Here is a 20471-nt window from a genome sequence, read left to right on the forward strand (position 1 = left end):
TCATATACCCATCATCTTCTGTGTGAAAAGATTTCTCTTTTGGTTCCAATTAAATCTTTCCCCTCACCTGAAACCTATGCCCTCTTGTTCTCGATTCCCCTACCATGGAAAAAAATACTGTGCATTCACCCTATCATGACTTTACACACACACCTCTAGAAGATCACAGCCTCCTGTGCTCCTAGGAATAAAGTCAAAGTCTGCCAATCTATTCATAGAGCTCAGACCCTCCAATCGTGGCAACATCCTCATAAATCTTCTCTACACTCTCTCTATCTTAATAACATCAGGCTTCCCATCCATCCCATATTCTCCAGAAATGCTGCCTTACCCACTGAGTTACTCCAGCACAGTGTATTTTTTAATCCCAGCTATCCTCATTTCCCTTACTGAATGAAAGTCAAATGCATTCTTCACCACTCTATCTATCTGTCATGCCACTTTCAGGATACTATATACTTTTAGAACCAAGGTCTGTAACTCTCCTCAGAACTCTACTGTGAAGGACCTACCCTAGTTCGATTTCACAAATATCAAGACCTCACATTATCACCTATTTTAGTATAATTTGCAAACTTATTAATCATACTTTGTACATTTTCGCACGATGTGTTTCATACTTTAGACACACGATTAGTCACAGGATTCCATTCCCAAATAAAAAAAACTTTCCCTCACCCTCTGCTTCCTACCATGATCCTGTTCATGCGGCTGTTGTTGTGGCTCACATTGTAGCGCCTGGGGCAGCATTTTCTTCAGGCCGCTGCTGCCGGTGGGTCATGCCCGGTCACCATGCCAGGAAGCTTGGTCCACTCCCAGTTCCATTACTTCCTCCTCCTCCCCTTGAGAAGGCAGCATACTCCACCTTGGAGGGTGTTTGCTGCTGTGGGGGAGAGGGAAGTGGGCAATTTGGCAGCTAGAGGGAGAGCGAGTCCCCACATTGGCTGGGTTCGTCTTTTCGATGGATCATAAAATTGGAGCAGAATTAGGCCATTCGGCCCGTCAAGTCTACAATTCAATCATGGTTGATTTATCTCTCCCTACTAATCCCATTCTCCTGCCTTCTCCCCATAACCTCTGACACCCGTACAATCAAGAATCTATCTATCTCTGCCTTTAAAATATCCACTGACGGCTCCACAGCCTTCTGTGGCAAAGTAATCCAGATTCACCAAACTCTGACTACAGAAATTCCTCCTCATCTCCTACCTAAAAGAACGTCTTTTAATTCCTAGGCTATAACCTCTAGTCCTCGACTCTCTCACTAGTAGAAACATCCACTCCAAATCCACTCTATCCAAGCCTTTCACTGTTCTGTACGTTTCAATTAGGTCCTCATTCTTCTAAACTCCAGCGAGAACAGGTCCAGTGCCGTCAAAACGCTCATCATGTTAACCTACTCATTCCTGGGATCATTCTTGTAAACCTCCTCTGGTCCCTCTCCAGATCCAGCACATCTTTTCTCAGATATGGTGGACTGATGGCTGGGGGCAGCGACCACGTCGGCTGCACAGTAGGGTAGCTGATGGGGAGGGGCTCTCCGATGAAGAACGGCAGGTTTGACACCGAGTTTCAAGGTGAAACGATACGAGGTGAAATCTACAAAGTGAAATCAGCAGACTGAATCGGTCTGAAGAAGGGTCCCGATGTCATCTATCCATGTTCTCTAGCAATGCTACCTGACCTGCTGAGTTACATAGAAACATAGAAAATAGGTACAGGAGGAGGCCATTCGGCCCTTCGAGCCAGCGCCGCCATTCATTGTGATCATGGCTGATCGTCCCCAATCAATAACCCGTGCCTGCCTTCTCCCCATATCCCTTATTACCACTATCCGCTAGAACTGTATCTAACTCTCTCTTAAATCCATCCAGTGATTTGGCCTCCACTGCTCTCTGTGGCAGGGAATTCCACAAATTCACAACTCTCTGGGTGAAAACGCCAACATTCAGTGACTGGTGTACAAGGACACCCAGGTCTTGCTGCACCTCCCCCTTACCTAACCTAACCCCATTGAGATAATAATCTTCCCCCTTGTTTTTGCCGCCAAAGTGGATAACCTCACATTTATCTATATTATATTGCATCTGCCACGCATCTGCCCACTCACTCAACCAGTCCAGGTCACCTTGCAACCTCCTAACATCCTCTTCACAGTTCACACTGCCACCCAGCTTTGTGTCATCAGCAAACTTGCTAGTGTTGCTCCTAATTCCCTCTTCCAAATCATTAATATATATGGTAAACAGTTGCGGCCCCAACACCGAGCCTCGTGGCACTGCCTGCCATTCTGAAAAGGACCCATTCACTCCTACTCTTTGCTTCCTGTCTGCCAACCAACTTTCTATCCATGTCAACACCCTACCCCCAATACCATGTGCTCTAATTTCAGTCACCAGTCTCCCGTGCGGGACCTTATCAAAGGCTTTCTGAACGTCTAGATACACTACATCCACTGGCTCCCCTTCATCCATCCACAAAAAATTCCAGAAGATTAGTCAAGCATGATTTCCCTTTCTTAAATCCTTGTTAACTTGAACTAATCATTTTACTGCTATCCAAATGCCCCATTATTACCTCTTTAATAATTGACTCCAGCATCTTTCCCACCAGTCAGGCTAACTGGTCTGTAATTCCCCGTTTTCTCTCTCGCTTCTTTCTTGAAAAGTGGGATAACATTAGCTATCCTCCAATCCACAGGGACTGATCCTAAATCTATTAAACATTGGAAAATGATCACCAATGCGTCCACTATTTCTAGAACCACCTCTCTGAGGGCCCTGGGATGCAGACCATCCGGCCCAGGGGATTTATCATCCTTCAGTCCCATTAGCCTACCCAATAATATTTCTCACTTAATGAAAATTTCTTTCAGTTCCTCTACCACCTTAGATCCTCTGTCCTCCAGTGCATCTGGGAGATTGTTTGTGTCTTCCTTAGTGAAGACAGATCCGAAGTACCTGTTCAACTCTTCTGCCATTTCCTTGTTACCCATAATAATTTCACCCATGTCTGCCTTCAAGGGACCCACATTTGACTTTGCTACTCTTTTTCCGTTAACATATCTTTTTTTTTTTTAAATATTTTATTTTATTAGAAGTAAGTACAGTCATATGGCACCAAAGTGCCTAATATATATTTTCATAATACATTTTATGTACAACTTCTTTTTTTTTTTTTGTTACATTGAAAAAAGATGAGAATAAGAAAAAGAAGTTAGATAGTAAAGGATAGAAAGATGTGAAATATATAGTGTGTGAAGAAAGAGAACGAGTAAATGAAGAAAGTTGAGAGAGAAAATAGTGAAAAGAAAATAAAATAAAAAAGAAAAGGAGATCATTATTTATAATCTTAACCAACCCTCGTCCAGTCCTGAAAGTTATTTTTTACAATTGTTGCACCATATGATTCCAAAAAAAAGACGAATGGAGACCAACTTGTTATGAATTGGTCTGATTTATCCATTAGGAGGAATCGCATTTCCTCAAGATGAGCGGTGTCCAACATACTTGCAATCCACATTTTAAGCGTTGGTATTGATGTACCCTTCCAAAATTTAAGTATTAATTTTTTTGCTATTATTAAACCATAGTTAAGGAATAGATTTTGAGATGTGTTCAATTTATTCCCATCTTCCATTACACCAAATATAATCATTTCAGTATTAGGTTCCATTCTTGTCTTGAATAATTTTGTAAGTATTTCAAAAATATCATTCCAAAATCTATAAAGTTTTATGCAGGAAACTAAGGAGTGTGTTATAGTTGCCTTTTGGGCTAGACATTTATCACAAGTGGCGGATATATTTGGAAAAAATTTGTTCAATCTTGTTTTTGAATAATATAATCTATGTACAATTTTAAATTGAATTAGATTATGTCTTACATTAATTGAACATTTGTGAATATATATCAGGTATTTTTCCCATTTAACCTTCGTAATTTTTATCATTAAATCCCGTTCCCACTCTTCTCTAAGTACCTCTGTCGATGGTAGGTCTATATTTAGAATACTATTATATAAATAGGATATTAATTTTTGTGAGTCTGCTTCAATATTCATTGCTTCTTCCAATAAGTCAGGAGTTACTTTTTGATATCCTTGCATATATTTTTTCACAAAGTCACAAATCTGAAGATATTTAAAATATTGGTTGTTTTTCAATTTAAATTTTAATTGTAGTTGTTGGAATGATAGTAGGTTTCCCATTTCGTACATATCCCTGATCCTTCTAATTCCGAGACTTTCCCATTGGTTATATGTCTTATCAATAAGAGATGGTTTAAATAAAGGGTTGTTCGCTATTGGCATTAACAGTGATAGATTTCTTAATTTTAAAGATAATTTTATTTGTTTCCAAATTCTTATTGTACCATATATAATTGGGTTCTTCGTATACATTGTGTTATTCAGTTTTTTGGGGGAAAAGAGGATCGTTCCTATATTACAAGGATGGCAATCCTCCTTCTCCATTTTTATCCATTCTGTCTGTTGGGTAGAACTATCCAACCAATAAATCATATTCTTAATATGCACTGCCCAGTAATAATACATAAAATTCGGAAGTGAAAGTCCCCCGACCTCTTTTGGTTTACATAAGTGTTTTTTTGTGATTCTATGTGATTTATAGTCCCAAATATAATTTGTAATGTTAGAGTCTAATTTAAAAAAAAAATATTTTGGTATATATACCGGTATAGACTGAAATAGGTATAGTAATTGTGGTAGGAAGATCATTTTTATTGCATTTATTCTACCTAATAATGATAAGGGAAGTGTTTTCCAAAATTTAATCCGTGTATTAAGTTTATTTAATAAAGGTATGAAATTAGCATTGAATAATGATTTATATTTTCTAGTAATCTGAATACCCAAATATTTAAATTTTTCTGTTGCGATTTTAAAGGGGAACTTCAATAAGTGTATAGGTTCCTGAGGTTTTAATGTCATGATTTCGCTTTTGTTCCAGTTTATTCTATATCCAGAAAAAGACCCAAATTCCTCTATTAAGTTTAATAAATTTGGTATGCTCGTTTGTGACTTTGTAATATATAAAAGTATATCGTCTGCATATAATGAGATTTTATTCTTTGAGTCCCTGGTATTATAGCCCTGAATATTCGGATGAATTCTTATACTTTCAGCCAGGGGTTCTATCATAAGGGCAAATAGCAGGGGTGATAGTGCACATCCCTGCCTATTACCCCTTGATAGTTGAAATTTTTGAGATAACATGTTATTAGTTAAAATTCTTGCCATCGGTTTATCATATAATAATTTTACCCATGTTATAAAATTCTCTCCCATATTAAATTTTTGTAGTACTTTATATAAGTATTGCCACTCTACCAGATCAAATGCTTTCTCTGCATCCAAAGAAATAATTGATATATCTTCTTCCTCTACTTTATGCAAGTACATTATATTAAACAGGCGTCTCAGATTATTAGATGAGTATCTTTTAGGTATAAACCCCGTTTGATCAGGATTTATCAATTTATTAATATATTTGCTTAATCTTCTTGCTAAAATCTTTGCTAAAATTTTCTGATCTGTATTTAAAAGTGATATAGCTCTGTACGAGCCCGGATCTTCTAAATCTTTATCTTTTTTTGGAATAAACGTAATAGTTGATTCTGTTAGTGTTTCAGGTAGTTTGTTTTCTTTAAAAGCATGGGAGTATAAATTAAATAAATAAGGGGTCGTTATCTCCTGAAATTTTTTTTTAAAATTCATTATTAAAACCATCTGGTCCCGGTGTCTTACCATTTTTCAGCGATTTTATTGTTTCACCTATTTCTTTGATTGTAATTTGAGCTCCTAGTTCCTCTTGTTCCAAAAGGTCCAGTATTGGAAGATTACAGTTATCTAGAAAAAAAATTATTTTACTATCTTCTATTTTAATTTTAGATGTATATAAGTTTTGGTAAAATTGGGCAAATCTATTATTAATATCTTTAGGTAGTATTAGTAATTCGCCTTTCTCTGATTTAATTTTGGTTATAGTATTTTCCCTTTCTTGTTTTTTCAATTGGCGAGCTAAAAGTTTATGTGGTTTGTCACCAAACTCAAAATGTTCCTGTTTTGTAATTTGGAATAGTCTTATTACTCTTGCCGATAAAATTCGATTAAGTTTAAATTTCAGTAATACTATCTTATTGTGTTTATCTGTCGTGGAATCTTTGGCATTATCCAACTCTAACTGTCTGATTTCTTGTTCTAACAACAATTGTTCTGTCTTATTCTTTTTATTTTGAAAACTTTGATATGAAATTATAATTCCTCTCATAAATGCCTTAAAAGTTTCCCATAATAAAGAAGGCGAAGTACCTGGTATATCATTTGTATCGAAAAAAAGTTTCATTTGTTGTTTTAAATATTGATAGCCTTGCACGTCATTTAAAATATGTGTATTAAACCTCCAAAAATTTTTTTTACCCGGCATTCCCTCAAATTTTACTGAGAATGTCAACGGAGAGTGATCTGAGATACTACTAATGTGGTATGTTGGGTTGTTTGTATAAGGCATTAATTTCATGTCCACTAAAAAATAATCAATTCTTGAATAAGTTTTATGCACCGGAGAGTAAAACGAGTATTCCCTTCCAACTGGATTAGCAGATCTCCATACATCTATTATATTAGTATTTTTTATATATGTATTTAGAAGTTCGCTAGTTTTAGATTTTAAATTACTCTTCTTTTGTTTTGATGATTTATCTAGATATGAATCTAAAACACAGTTAAAGTCCCCCCCTATTATCACATTTTGGTAATTAAACTCTGATATTATGTCAATAATTTTATCAAAAAATTGGGGGTTATCAAAATTCGGAGCATAAATATTTATCAAAGTTAGTGGGGTTGCATAAATTTCACCCGAGACTATAATATACCTTCCCTCTTTATCTGATATAGTATTCTTTACTTTAAAAGGAATACCTTTCCTAATAAGAATAGCTGTACCCCTAGATTTAGAAGTAAATGAGGAGTAGTATGTTTGGCCTATCCAATTCGCCTTTAATCTTATTTGTGTTTGTTGTTTCATGTGTGTCTCCTGCAAAAACATTATGTCGCTTTTCAACGATTTTAGTTGGGCAAAAATTTTACCCCTCTTAATTGGTTCGTTGGCACCCCTTATATTCCAACTACAAAATGTAATTCCTCCATTCTTTATTTGTCTATCGTCTTGCATTGTAATCAGGGTAATATTCCTGAATCATATGGTGCAACCAAATACCTCAGAATTTTAGGACTTGGGTGGTCATCCCGGTTTATTAGATTTATATTGCATCTCCTTCTTGTAAAGTGCCTTAGAAAAAGAAAAAAAGAATGTGATATACAATTACTTTCAAAAAAATTAAACAGATAAAAATCTTGATTGTGCTTTAAAAAAAAAAGGTGCTATTAAGGTATCTAAGGGAAGATACCTTAAGGACGAATAGCCATCAATGATGGCAAAAAATGTATCGACCTCCGTGATGTTGTTATACATTGAGCTCCTCCCCCTTTGGTGAATCCTCATAAAAAGTTACATACCGTTTCATATTTTGTCTTTTCTTATATGAGTTTATCAAACCAGTGCGTGACAGCCGAGAGAAAAAAGAAAAAAAAAAAAAAATAAAAATTTTATCAGGAAGAGACATAAGGAGTAAAAAAAAAACCCAAAACAAATATAGAACACAACATATACACGATTATATAAGTATATATGTCCTTCCAATTATCCAATCTTAATCTAATCTAAACTTTCCAATATATAACCCCCCAGAATTCTTACATAATATCCCATTCTATAACTACCATACATCATACAGGCCGGTACTAAAGGGTTAACTACCGTACAAGCAGGTGCCAAGGGGTTAAACTTTGAGCTTTTCATCCAAGGTTGAATATAACCAAGCTCTCTGAATAACACATTCCAACGAGATAAGCTTTTTAATTGTCTGGTTAGCTCGGCCATTTTAATCAGTTCAAAGCTCTGTAAAAAGTTCAATCTTCTTCTTTGTCGGCAGCTTGCCCCGATGTTTTCTTAACGATGTCCTCTGCATACTTTAAAGCTTTTCCGGGCTCTGCAAATGAGCGTTCGACGCCGTTATAAGATACCTTCATTTTTCCGGGAAAGTAAATTCCATATCTTACTCCCGGGACATCCCTCAAAGTGTGTCTTGCCGGTGTAAACAATCTCATTTTCTGGACTACCTCAGGAGAGTAATCGCGAAATATTCGTACATTATCCCCACGGTATGTCAGCTTCTTGCCATGAGTGATCTTTTTCAATATAAATTCCACTGAAGAGATGTCACGGAATTTCACGATTATCTGTCTTGAATAATTTTTTCCTCTTGCAACATACCCAACTCGGTTAGCGACGTCTATTCTTGGTTCTTCTGACAGTTCAAAGACATCTTTGAGCAAATCAGTAACGAAAGTACATGCTTGAGATTCATGCCCCTCTCGTCCTTCCTTTACTCCGAGAATCCTCAAGTTATATCTCCGAGTTCTTGATTCCAGGTCCAGACATTTATCAGTCATTCTTCCAAGTTTTTCCTCTTCAGTTTTCTGTGATTGTTTCAAACTCTTTATTTCCGAGACAATCTCTTTTATCTCATTCTCCATCTCTTCCATTATCTCATCCAACTTTCCGAAATCATCCTTTACACCTTTAAATTTCTTGTTGTAATCATTTTCAATTCTGACACACTCTGATTTTAATCTCTTATCAAATTCCTTATTCTGCTTTTTCAGTTCTTTTAACTCACTGTAAGTATTATCAATTTTTTGAGAAAGTTTCTCCATGCTAGCCTCCATTCTCTGCTTGTTACTTTCCATGTGAGTCCATACTTTGCATCTTCTCCAGTGTAATGTTAATTGTAGCATTCATATCTAAAAGCAATTACTTCACCTCTTTCTCCTTCTTGTCTCCTTTTGTTGCCATTTTAAACAGAGACCCTTGGCTGTAAGAATCTTCTTCTTCTGAACCTTCTTCTGTCGTTTGCAGAGTATCCAATACTTTCTCGAGCTGAAGGCAGTGTTTTTCTCTGGCGCCCTTGAACGATTATCTCTGCTCATTTAAACTCATTTAAACACCCGATTTCACCATTAATCTCCCCGATTTTCACGTCTTCTTCTGATGATATCACCCTTACACAACACCAGGCGACTTCGGTGAGTTTTTTTTAAAATCGGTGCTGACTTAAAACGGCTTTTACAATTTTTTACGGGGGAGCTCAATGCCGCGCCTTAATTCTCCATGACGCCGCCGGAAGTCCTCCGTTAACATATCTAAAGAAGCTTTTACTGTCCTGCTTTATATTCCTGGCCAGCTTCATCTTTTCAGCCCGTATTGCCCGTTTTGTTTCCTTCTGTTGTCCTATGAAAGTTTCCCAATCCTTTGGCTTCCGGCTGCTCTTTGCTGTGTTATATACCTTTTCTTTTAGTTTTATTCTATCCCTAACTTCTCTTGTCAGCCACATTTGCCTCCTACTCCCCATAGAATCTTTCTTCCTTTTTGGAATGAAATGGTCCTGCGTCTTCCGGATTATGCCCAGAAATTCCTGCCATTGCTGTTCCACCATCATTCCTGCTAGGATCCCTTTCCAGTCTACCTTGGCCAGCTCCTCTCTCATGCCTCTTTTGTTCAACTGCATCACTGACACTTCCGATTTAATCTTCTCCTTCTCAAATTGCAGATTAAAACTAATCATATTATGATCACTATCTTCAAGCAGTTCCTTTACCTCAAGTTCTCTTATCAAATCTGGTTCATTAGACAACACTAAATCCAGAATCCACCGGTATTGTACTTCCGGTGGCACTGGTGCCAGCAGCCTCCACCTACAGCCCGGTATCTTTTTGTTTTTTTGTTTATTTAGTTATGTAAAAGTGTGTTTTTTTGTGTTTTTTTGATGTTTTTATGTGGGGGAAGAGGGCACGGTGCGGGGGATACCGTCCTTCAGCCGCTTCCTGGTGAGGACGCGACTATTATTCGAGTCGCGTCCTCTCTCCCCCCCCCCCCCCCTCCCTCAGCGGCCTACCTACCTGGATTGGCGTGGCCTTCCTGCCGGGATCGACCGGAGCTCCAGCAGCGGCGGGACAGCGCTGGAACATCGCGGGGCTGGCGATGCCTTACCGGGGGTCGCTGTCTGGAGTCCGGAGTGCTGGACCTGCTGCACCGACATCCTGGAGCTGCGGTTTGCAGAGCTCCCAACGCGGGCGGCGCTGATGGACAGCGCGGGGTCCTGTGACTCTGCCCGGCTCGGCCTGTGGACTCAGGAGCTGCAGACTCCGGCAGCGGGAGGCGGCTGATCAGGAGGTCCGGGCCGCTGAGGAGGAGGATGCTCACCGTCGGGGTTCGGCGTCGGCGTTCCACCAGCCCGGCGTGAGGGCCTGAACATCGGGCCACTCGGGGCGGCGACTGCGGGTGCTCGGAAGGCCCCGACCACGGATGAACACGGAGGGGAGGCTGGCTGGACTATGGTGCCATCCTCACCTTGGTGCCATTTTTGTTATGTTGTGTCGTGGACTTTCTGTGTTTGTGCTTTTTTTTTAATTCAATTTCAATTTTATTTTTAATATGTTTTATTATTTATTTATTATTTATTTATTTTTGTGTGATTTTTTTAATGATACTGCCTGTAAGGGAAATTCATTTCGTTGTCTCAAATTGAGACAATGACAATGAATTTGAATACAATACAATACAAGAATTGCCTTTTCTCTGGTCGGCTCCATTACAAGCTGCTCTAAGAATCCATCTCAGAGACACTCTATAAACTCTCTTTCTTGGGGTCCTGAACCAACCTGATTTTCCCAGTCTCCCTGCATATTGAAATCCTGCTGCAACTTACACCCTACATCCGGGCTACTATTTGGGGGTCTGTAGATAACACCAAAAGTCTTCTTGCCTTTACAATTCCTCAACTCAATCCACAGTGACTCCACCTCGTCAGTCCCTATGTCTTCCTTTGCAAGGGACTGAATTCCATCCCACACCAGCAGAGCCACCACCCCTCCCCTGCCCACCTGCCTGTCCTTTCTATAGGATGTATAACCCTGAATATTAAGTTCCCAGGCCCAATCCACCTGCAGCCACGTCTCAGTTGCTCCAGTACTTAATGTCCTTTCGTGTATTAACCATCATCTGCAGTTCTTTTATTTCTAATTACATATAATAATAATAATACATGACTCTGTTATAGCGGACAGTGGGCAATAACGACACCAGTCTCCTCCCTTTGGTCCGTCAATGCAAAAGGAACAAATAATCGCAACATTGCAGATACATTCTAAACAAAATCTTATACAACTCTAGCTTAATCTACTTTGAAGTACAGTTTCCTTACGATAATGGCCAGTTTCAATTAGAGCCAGAGTCAGCAGTACATACTGTTTGGTGCAATAACAGGAAAATGAGATGACCCGTGATGTAGATGGGACTTACCATCTTTGCTGCGAGTGGTTATTACAAAGTCTCTATCTTTTTATTTTTATTATTTTTTTTTTATTAGAAGTTAATACAGTACAAAACAGTACAGTGGAACCTAATTTTAGGTGCCAACTATGTCATACCGTAATCCATTCTATGTACAACCTCTAGTTTTATGTTATGAGAAGGAAGTAAGTAAGACAAGAAAAAGAAAACAATAGAAAGAGGAAGAAGTGGAAAAATAGATGGTAGAGAGTAGAAAAACGTGAAGTGTGTATATAAAAAAAAAAAAAAAAAAAAAAAGTGGAAAGTAGAAATAGAAGAGAAGGCCCCTTAAAAGAGAATTTTTCAAATCTGTATTCGGAGATGTATATCTATCCACGTCATGAACTGAAATCAGCAATCTTTACGGTACCGCTGCATCACATGATTCCAAAAAGTCAATGAAAGGAGACCAACTCCTTAAGAATTGGTCATATTTATCTATTAGTCGGAGTCTCATTTCTTCAAGGCGTGCTATATCCATCATATTCCTAATCCACATTTTAACAGTTGGTATGGTTGTATTTTTCCAAAATTTAAGTATCAATTTCTTTCCAATTATTAACCCATAATTAAAAAAAACATTTTGGTCTTTATTTAAATTGGTATCTTCTCCTATTATTCCAAATATAATCCATTCCGTTTTGGGTTCTATTCTTGACTTGAAAAACTTTGTAAATATATCAAATATATCATTCCAAAATGTATTCAACTTTGTACATCCTATAAATGAATGTGTTATATTAGCGTTTTGATTTGTTTTATTTTACTTACATCTGTATTTAATTTAGATGTATATAAATTATGATAAAATTGGGCAAACCTCTTATTAATATCCTTAGGCAATGTTAGAAACTCACCCTTATCCGATTTAATTTTAGTAATAGTTTTTTCCTTTTCTCGTTGCTTCAGTTGCCTCGCAAGTAGTTTATGTGGCTTATCCCCAAATTCGAAGTGTGCTTGTTTTGTAATTTGGAATAATCTTATTACTCTAGCCGATAGTATTTTATTGACTTTATATTTCAATAAAGTTATCTTATTATGTTTATTTATATTTGGGTCAGTTGCATTGTCCAGTTCTAGTAATTTTATTTTCTGTTCTATCCGCTGAAGTTCTCTTTTATTTTCCTTATTTTGAAAACTTTGGTAAGAGATTGTGACACCGCGAATATATGCCTTGAAGGTTTCCCATAAGCATTGCAGATACATTCTAAACAAAATCTTATACAACTCTAGCTTAATCTACTTTGAAGTACAGTTTCCTTACGATAATGGCCAGTTTCAATTAGAGCCAGAGTCAGCAGTACATATTGGTGCAATAACAGGAAAATGAGATGACCCGTGATGTAGATGGGACTTACCATCTTTGCTGCGAGTGGTTATTACAAAGTCTCTATCTTTGCTAAAAGTGGTGCCAATTCCAGAGGGAGGGAACTTGTAGTCCTGAAGACCGCGAACTGGCGTTGTGCTACATTGCAGCTGGTTATGTGATGGAATAATGTCGGACTGCGATCGGAAGAGCAATGGCTTGTTGGTTGACATGTCTTCAACTGGGTTGTTCCTCCTGGCATGATTGGCATTATAACCATTTGAGATGAAGGAACCTTCGCTGAATGAACCATCAGTCCTTGGCAGTTTTGGTCTGCTGGCTATGCTGACTGGTTTACTCACAAGTGCATTATTTCTCATTTCTATTTGCGTCGTTGTCTCTGACATGTTCTTTTTTTGAGCTGCAATTCTGGTCTCATCTATCTGGTGCGACTTTGCATTTCTCGCCTTAAGAATTTCATGTCCAATTACCACTGGGACCTCCTGAATGCCATATACTTCCTGTTTTGGAAGTTCTGCATGTCCCATTTGGTCATCAATGCCACTGAAAAGAAAGAATTCTTCTGTGGCCTCCAAAGCAGGGCTGATGTCATCTGCCTCCAGTGCCTCCATTAGCCAAGTACAGATTCACCAAGAGTTCAATTATTATTTTAAATGGTCTGGTTGAATGGATTACAAAATCTACGAGCCAAAGTTCAGCAGGTCTTTTCGCTTTGAAGGATTCCTTGAACATCAAAAAGTTGTGAGTTAATATCCCAGTCCTCCAACTCATCAATAGGCTGCAGCAGAGTCAATTATGGGCTGTGCATTTATCGCTTTTCATCCACACCAATCAATCCGTGAAGCACAATAAATCACGTTATGTCAATGTGCCAGCTCAAACCTATGCAAAGAAAGAGTTAGAGGTTCTCTTATCAGTCAATTAACCAGTTGAGAAGACAAATGTACTGGAGTAAAGTTATCAAAAATACATCTAAAATGCCAAAAACAAAAGCAAAATATTCCCATCACCTTGTAAAGTAACATTTTGTTGATGTGCTATTGTGGTCGGCAGTTAATATATTTGAATTCTCAAGTGTTTTTGCTTCAGGAACTGTCCAAACCATCAACAAGTGTTATGGAAATTTAAGTACGCTGTACCTGCTTTTAGATTACTGCTTATTTGTCAGTTTACCACCAATAAGAATATTCCTGGGCTGCCATATTTGGTCTTGCTTCTCAAAGATTAATTGCAATGCCCACATCAAAAGCACACCAGGGCCATTTTTCCAATTATTGTCCTTTTTGAGTTATATTTGAAGGTGAAACGTAGCTCTCCCAAGAAGAAAAGCAGAAATAGATGACTTTCATTGTATTTTCTTCTGTGATGACAGATTAAACATTAATTTATAAAAGTACAGATAAATAACTAAATTGGAACTACTTATAAAGTTAAAAATATAATAGGTCTTTTAATTCAGCAAACTATGAAATAGTGTAGAACTTAGCAGTAAATCAGCAGATGTCCATGAGATTGATGGATAATTAGCGTTTTTTCTTCAAAAAGAACAGCTTAGGTATGGGAGTGGAGTAAACCACTCAAATAATTGAAACCAGGCATCTAACTGAAAGGTATATGCTTCATAATGGAAACAATAAATGGTAGGGAATCAAATACATGCTGGAATCCAATCAAACAGTTAATATTTAGATTAATGGATATTTCTTTGTAAGTTACAAGCTGGAATCTAATTGAGGGACTTTGGCAATTAGGCAAATCATGGCAGTAGAATGATCTCAGTTCCTGAGATTTGATAAAATCTTTCAGTTCCCTTTTTTAAAAATAATGTGAATTATGTTGTGCGTGGCTTTGTACACGTCCATCTTGAGGTTTTATTCCACCCTGTCGGCTCTATTTCTTCATGTTTCAGAACTTGCTGCTACTGCCCATGTACATGACTATGAACCTGTCCTCTGAATCTATCCCAATTTTAAATGGCTGGGTTCTGTGCAGAACAGCTGTGTGTACAACATGGTCATGTGGGGAAGGGATGATCGTGGAGCTAGAACAATCCCTGCCCACGAAATAGTTGAAAATCTTAGATGGGCAACTACTTCACAACCCCTGAATTGACGCAGACAATTTTGTGAAAAACTATGAAAGTTTTTGAATGAATGTTCCCAACATTTCAAATAAAAAAGAAGCAGAATTAGGGAAAGTAAACAATTAAAAAAACAAAGTAGAAATTTAATACCAAAAACAGTTTGAAACAATTTAAAACATTTGAGTTAACTTAATCAATTCAATAAAATGAGAGTGATACAGTGGCACAACTGCATACAGGAAATGTTTAGAGGGATATTGGCCATTTTAGTTGGGGCATCTTGATCAGGATGGATAATTTGTGCTGAAGGGCCTGTTTCCATTCTGTATGATTCCATGAAAGCGGCTGCTTCAAGGAAGCTGCAACATAAGTTCAATCCTGACCTTGGTTGCTGTATGTATGGAGATTGTTTCTGGGCTGGATCGTTTCGACTCTAAAAATGTATATAACCGAATACTGACCGGGGTCCCTCACAGCAGTTCCTCTTCATAAAATTGAATGGAGCCACTCCTTTGGTGCCAAGTCTAAACTAGTGCAGACAGATACTGTAACTGGAGTGCTTGAGAACTGATGATCTCTGATACTCCACTGTTGGGGTTGGTCATTAATGGAGCATACTTAGGAAATCATTGACCATCATGTTTGAACATTTTCTGAAGGAAGCAGGCTAAATTGCAGTCACCCAAACCATCTTTCATTTCATCTGTTGATTTAAGATGCAGGGTGCCCAAGGGGTCACAATGCACATACCCAAAGTATGAAAACACCAAGTGTCACTGTGTTGAGGTGCTACCTGTTCCAGATGCTGTGAAGAATGGGCCTAACCTCATTACTGTGCAATTTTCCATTGAATTGGACTTTGCTGCACTACCTGCCTATCACAGAAACATTTCAGCAGAAAAGCACATTTGACCATGTCCACCAGGGCTTGGTTAGCACAGAATGCCCTACAGACACTGTGGGAGCAGAACATGATTGATCCTTTGGGAAAGTTCAACTGTGCAAATGGTCAAATCAATTTGTCAGAAGGTCGCCGCCAGAATTCATCAACAAGCACCAAGATCTGGTAGTGGAGGAGCTTCCTGCATGGTCAGACTCACTTCCAATGCATACCATCCTCAAGATGGCTGCAATGAGGATGAGATGATTGTGCACCATGTGGACTGTTTGGAAATAAATTCTGGAAAACATAGAAACATAGAAATTAGGTGCAGGAGTAGGCCATTCGGCCCTTCAAGCCGGCACCAGCATTCAATATGATCATGGCTGATCATCCAACTCAGTATCCCGTACCTGCCTTCTCTCCATACCCTCTGATCCCCTTAGCCACAAGGGCCACATCTAACTCCCTCTTAAATATAGCCAATGAACTGGCCTCAACTACCCTCTGTGGCCGAGAGTTCCAGAGATTCACCACTCTGTGTGTGAAAAAAGTTTTTCTCATCTCGGTTTTAAAGGATTTCCCCCTTATCCTTAAGCTGTGACCCCTTGTCCTGGACTTCCCCAACATCGGGAACAATCTTCCTGCATCTAGCCTGTCCAACCCCTTAAGAATTTTGTAAATTTCTATAAGATCTCCTCTCAATCTCCTAAATTCTAGAGAGTATAAACCAAGTCTATCCAGTCTTTCTTCATAAGACAGTCCTGACATCCCAGGAATCAGTCTGGTGAACCTTCTCTGCACTCCCTCTATGGCAATAATGTCCTTCCTCAGATTTGGAGACCAAAACTGTACGCAATACTCCAGGTGTGGTCTCACCAAGACCCTGAACAACTGCAGTAGAACCTCCCTGCTCCTATACTCAAATCCTTTTGCTATGAAAGCTAACATACCATTCGCTTTCTTCACTGCCTGCTGCACCTGCATGCCTATTTTCAATGACTTGTGTACCATGACACCCAGGTCTCGCTGTATCTCCCCTTTTCCTAATCGGCCACCATTTAGATAATAGTCTGCTTTCCTGTTTTTGCCACCAAAATGGATATCCTCACATTTATCCACATTATACTGCATCTGCCAAACATTTGGCCACTCACCCAGCCTATCCAAGTCACCTTGCAGTCTCCTAGCATCCTCCTCACAGCTAACACTGGCCCCCAGCTTAGTGTCATCCGCAAACTTGGAGATATTGCCTTCAATTCCCTCATCCAGATCATTAATATATATTGTAAATAGCTGGGGTCCCAGCACTGAGCCTTGCGGTACCCCACTAGTCACTGCCTGCCATTGTGAAAAGGATCCGTTTACTCCTACTCTTTGCTTCCTGTTTGCCAGCCAGTTCTCTATCCACATCAATACTGAACCCCCAATGCCGTGTGCTTTAAGTTTGTATACTAATCTCTTATGTGGGACCTCGTCGAAAGCCTTCTGGAAGTCTAGATACACCACATCCACTGGTTCTCCCCTATCCACGCTACTAGTTACAACCTCGAAAAATTCTATAAGATTCGTCAGACATGATTTACCTTTCGTAAATCCATGCTGACTTTGTCCAATGATTTCACCACTTTCCAAATGTGCTGCTATCCCATCTTTAATAACTGACTCTAGCAGTTTCCCCACTACCGATGTTAGATTAACTGGTCTGTAATTCCCCGTTTTCTCTCCCCCTCCCTTCTTAAAAAGTGGGGTTACGTTTGCTACCTGCCAATCCTCAGGAACTACTCCAGAATCTAAAGAGTTTTGAAAGATTATTACTAATGCATCCACTATTTCTGGAGCTACTTCCTTAAGTACTCGGGGATGCAGCCTATCTGGCCCTGGGGATTTATCGACCTTATATCCTTACATTCCATAAAAGAATGTAAGGATCCTTGTTGAAGTTTGTCCCAAGCAACTGCGTAACAGGGAATTCTCTGGTCTACTGATTGTTCTCAAGGTTGCACACTGAAACAAATATGAGGTGGTATTGTAAGATCATCAACTCAGTGAAAGGCACTTATTGGTCTGAACTTGGTGGTCTTCCAGTACAATGAGATTTACATGTGAATGCTGTCAACTGCCATATTCCAGGCTGCGGGAGTACATGTTGAGAAAGGCATTGAAGCTTGGAGCAGCCATTGCAGAGGCTTTGTAGGAATGGACTTCAATCTAAAGCCCTGCTGCAACCAAGCACAGAAGGACTGGGTCCTGTATAGCAGCCGCACAAACACCTGAAAGATATTTTGTTCAGAGACCACAAGAGTGTCATTGGTGATTTATACAGAGAATGCATTAACTTAACTACGAATCAACAATACTATGAATTTATAGACTTGATTACACTATGAATGTGAAGAAAGTCAAATACAAGAAAGCCAATTTCTTGTATATATATTTTTGATGAAAAAGTTTATTTCTGAAATTGAAAAAAGCCAATACACCTTGATTTGGTCTCGTCTTTGCCCCTTCAAATATAATAGAAGGTTGAAATGTGGTTGATACAGGATGGTGCAAATGAAGCTGAACAAGCTCGCTGCCTTGAATTTCCACAAGACATTCCAACACATATAACCACAATTGTAACACCAATCAATTTATGCAAAGCAAGGTCTGGAAAAACAAAAACAAATTAGATCATTACCAAATAATCTGTTGTTGTCTGTTGTCTTATCAGGAATAAATATTGATCATGACACCATCCTGGTTTATCCTACTCTACTTCAAAATAAGATAATCGGGCAAAGGACCACAACTTTAATGGTCCAGTATTTTCTCAGTATTACATTGGGTGTATCATATCATATTAGCATCAGTAAAGCAAACTCACCTAAAGTAGATGAACAGTTTTTTATCATCAGTAGTCTTTGCTGCCCTGAGGGTTTTCTAGATTTTATTGCCTTTTTATCCCCCGATGTGGGATTACTAATTGCTGATGATGCACATCTCATTCCCAATGATTTAATTCATTCCCTCAGTCTTGCAAACGCAGCACTGGCACCATACTCTCCCCGAGATTTACTTTCATCATTCACAGGTGCCTTTGCGTAGACAGGCAGTAGCAGTCCGTGGACGAGAAATTCTCATCCAACATCCAGGTCCAGTGGTGTTCAGCTCCGCCGCACAGATCCAGAAGCAAACCCTCTGTGATAGAGCAGAGAGAAATAAAAATAACCATCCTTTTGGACCCGAGAGAGGTGACCTCATTGATTTCAGAGCACAGCAGTGATCACCGTTTCAGAAGCATGTTGCAGAGAAAAAAAGCTTACCCTCGTAAATCCCGGGGCATCAATATTAAATAGGCATTACGTAATCAAAAGCCAATCAAGTACTGCAACAGTGACAGTAGTAGAGATAGAATGGAAGCTGCTGCAATCTTTGAAATAAAATGCCATGCAAATCTCTCACAGACTATTAATCTAAAGATGTTTATTAGCAACAGATTATCACCATTACAAATTTTGTGAAGATGAACAAAACTTTTACTGCAAAGAGAAAGCTTGGCAGGCAATTATATTGTAAACTCACAATATTTTCCCTCGGTGCAATCATTATCCCTCTTGCACCATCCTTTTCCAATCTTGCTTCTTGCTCTCATTAGATAACTTTCATTTAGTTCAGCTCCCTCCTATCCAGTGATATCCAGAACCTCCTTAACACTGGCTGTTTTCCAAAATCCCAGCCCAGCCCTCTTTTATTGTTCCTGTTCACACTGCCCCTCGGCAGATGCATATGGCCAGCTTCTACTTAGATGGATGATTACACTCACTCCACCTAGTTATGGTTGAGCATTGGGAACAGTGGTGGCGATTGTTAAAAATGAAAATAATAATAGCACTACAAACCCCAACCAACCCTTTTTAAAGCCAGGCTGAATTTTAGGTTACTCAGCAGCACAATAGTACAGCTGCTGCCTCACAGCACCAGAGATCCTGGCCTCGGGTGCTATCGATGAAAAGGTTGCACTTTCACCCTGTGGCCCCATGGGTTACCTCTAGTGGCTCCAGTTTCCTTCCAAAGCCTTTCGGGTTTACAGGTTGATTGGCCATTAAAAAATTGTCCCGGGTGCGCATCGAACTAATGTGAACAGATGATCGATGGTCGGCATGTACTCAGTGGGCACAAGGGCCTGTTTCCATGATGTATCTTTCAATTCAATCAATCAGTGTCTCAGGTGGGGAAGTGACACTGGAGTAGCAAAAGTGAACTGAGATCCTACAGTGCAACCTGGATCCAGATTTCAATCAAACTGACGTTGGGTAGGATGGGAATCTGTTTAGTTTGGATGAAATGGACACTACAGATGAAAGAATTTAAATGCTTATGATAGTTTAGCCTGTTGTCCTGGGGTAGCAGAGGCGCTCCCTACCTCTGCAGCCTCTAATTGCAGCATTTGGCTACCCTCAGCTGACCCTCACTAGGGATCTCCCCACACCCTTTCTCCAAGGACCATTCTGAAAGTCTGGTCTCTCTGTCATTAGTTTTCACATCTGATTACCAAAGGGTAAAGAAATGCCCAGAGTTGCACCAGAATTGGCATGGAGTAAAAGCATCAACCGCTGTTTCAGAAATTAGTTTGGGAAAACTCACGGCAGACCGACACCATTATGAATGATGGCCACAGTCAGTGTGGACAAATGGCCTATTTCCATATGCTGCAACTCTGTGA

General features: G+C 39.1%; 1 protein-coding gene across 2 annotated transcripts in view; it reads right to left on the bottom strand.

Moving 5' to 3' along the window:
- Nucleotides 1-20471, bottom strand: part of plekhm3 (pleckstrin homology domain containing, family M, member 3) — a 130351-nt gene that overhangs the window by 104548 nt on the left and 5332 nt on the right. The window contains exons 2-3 of one of the 2 annotated variants that reach the window (XM_055638349.1): nucleotides 18633-18946; nucleotides 12832-13682 (exon numbers count right to left, since the gene is read on the bottom strand). In XM_055638349.1, coding sequence (XP_055494324.1) covers nucleotides 12832-13411 — 580 coding nt within the window. In that variant the 5' untranslated portion in view covers nucleotides 13412-13682; nucleotides 18633-18946. The remainder of the gene's footprint in view (nucleotides 1-12831; nucleotides 13683-18632; nucleotides 18947-20471) is intronic. The other variant, XM_055638350.1, reaches the window with a different exon arrangement.

This window comes from Leucoraja erinacea, chromosome 7 (genome assembly GCF_028641065.1).
Source record: "Leucoraja erinacea ecotype New England chromosome 7, Leri_hhj_1, whole genome shotgun sequence".
NCBI lineage: Eukaryota > Metazoa > Chordata > Chondrichthyes > Rajiformes > Rajidae > Leucoraja > Leucoraja erinaceus.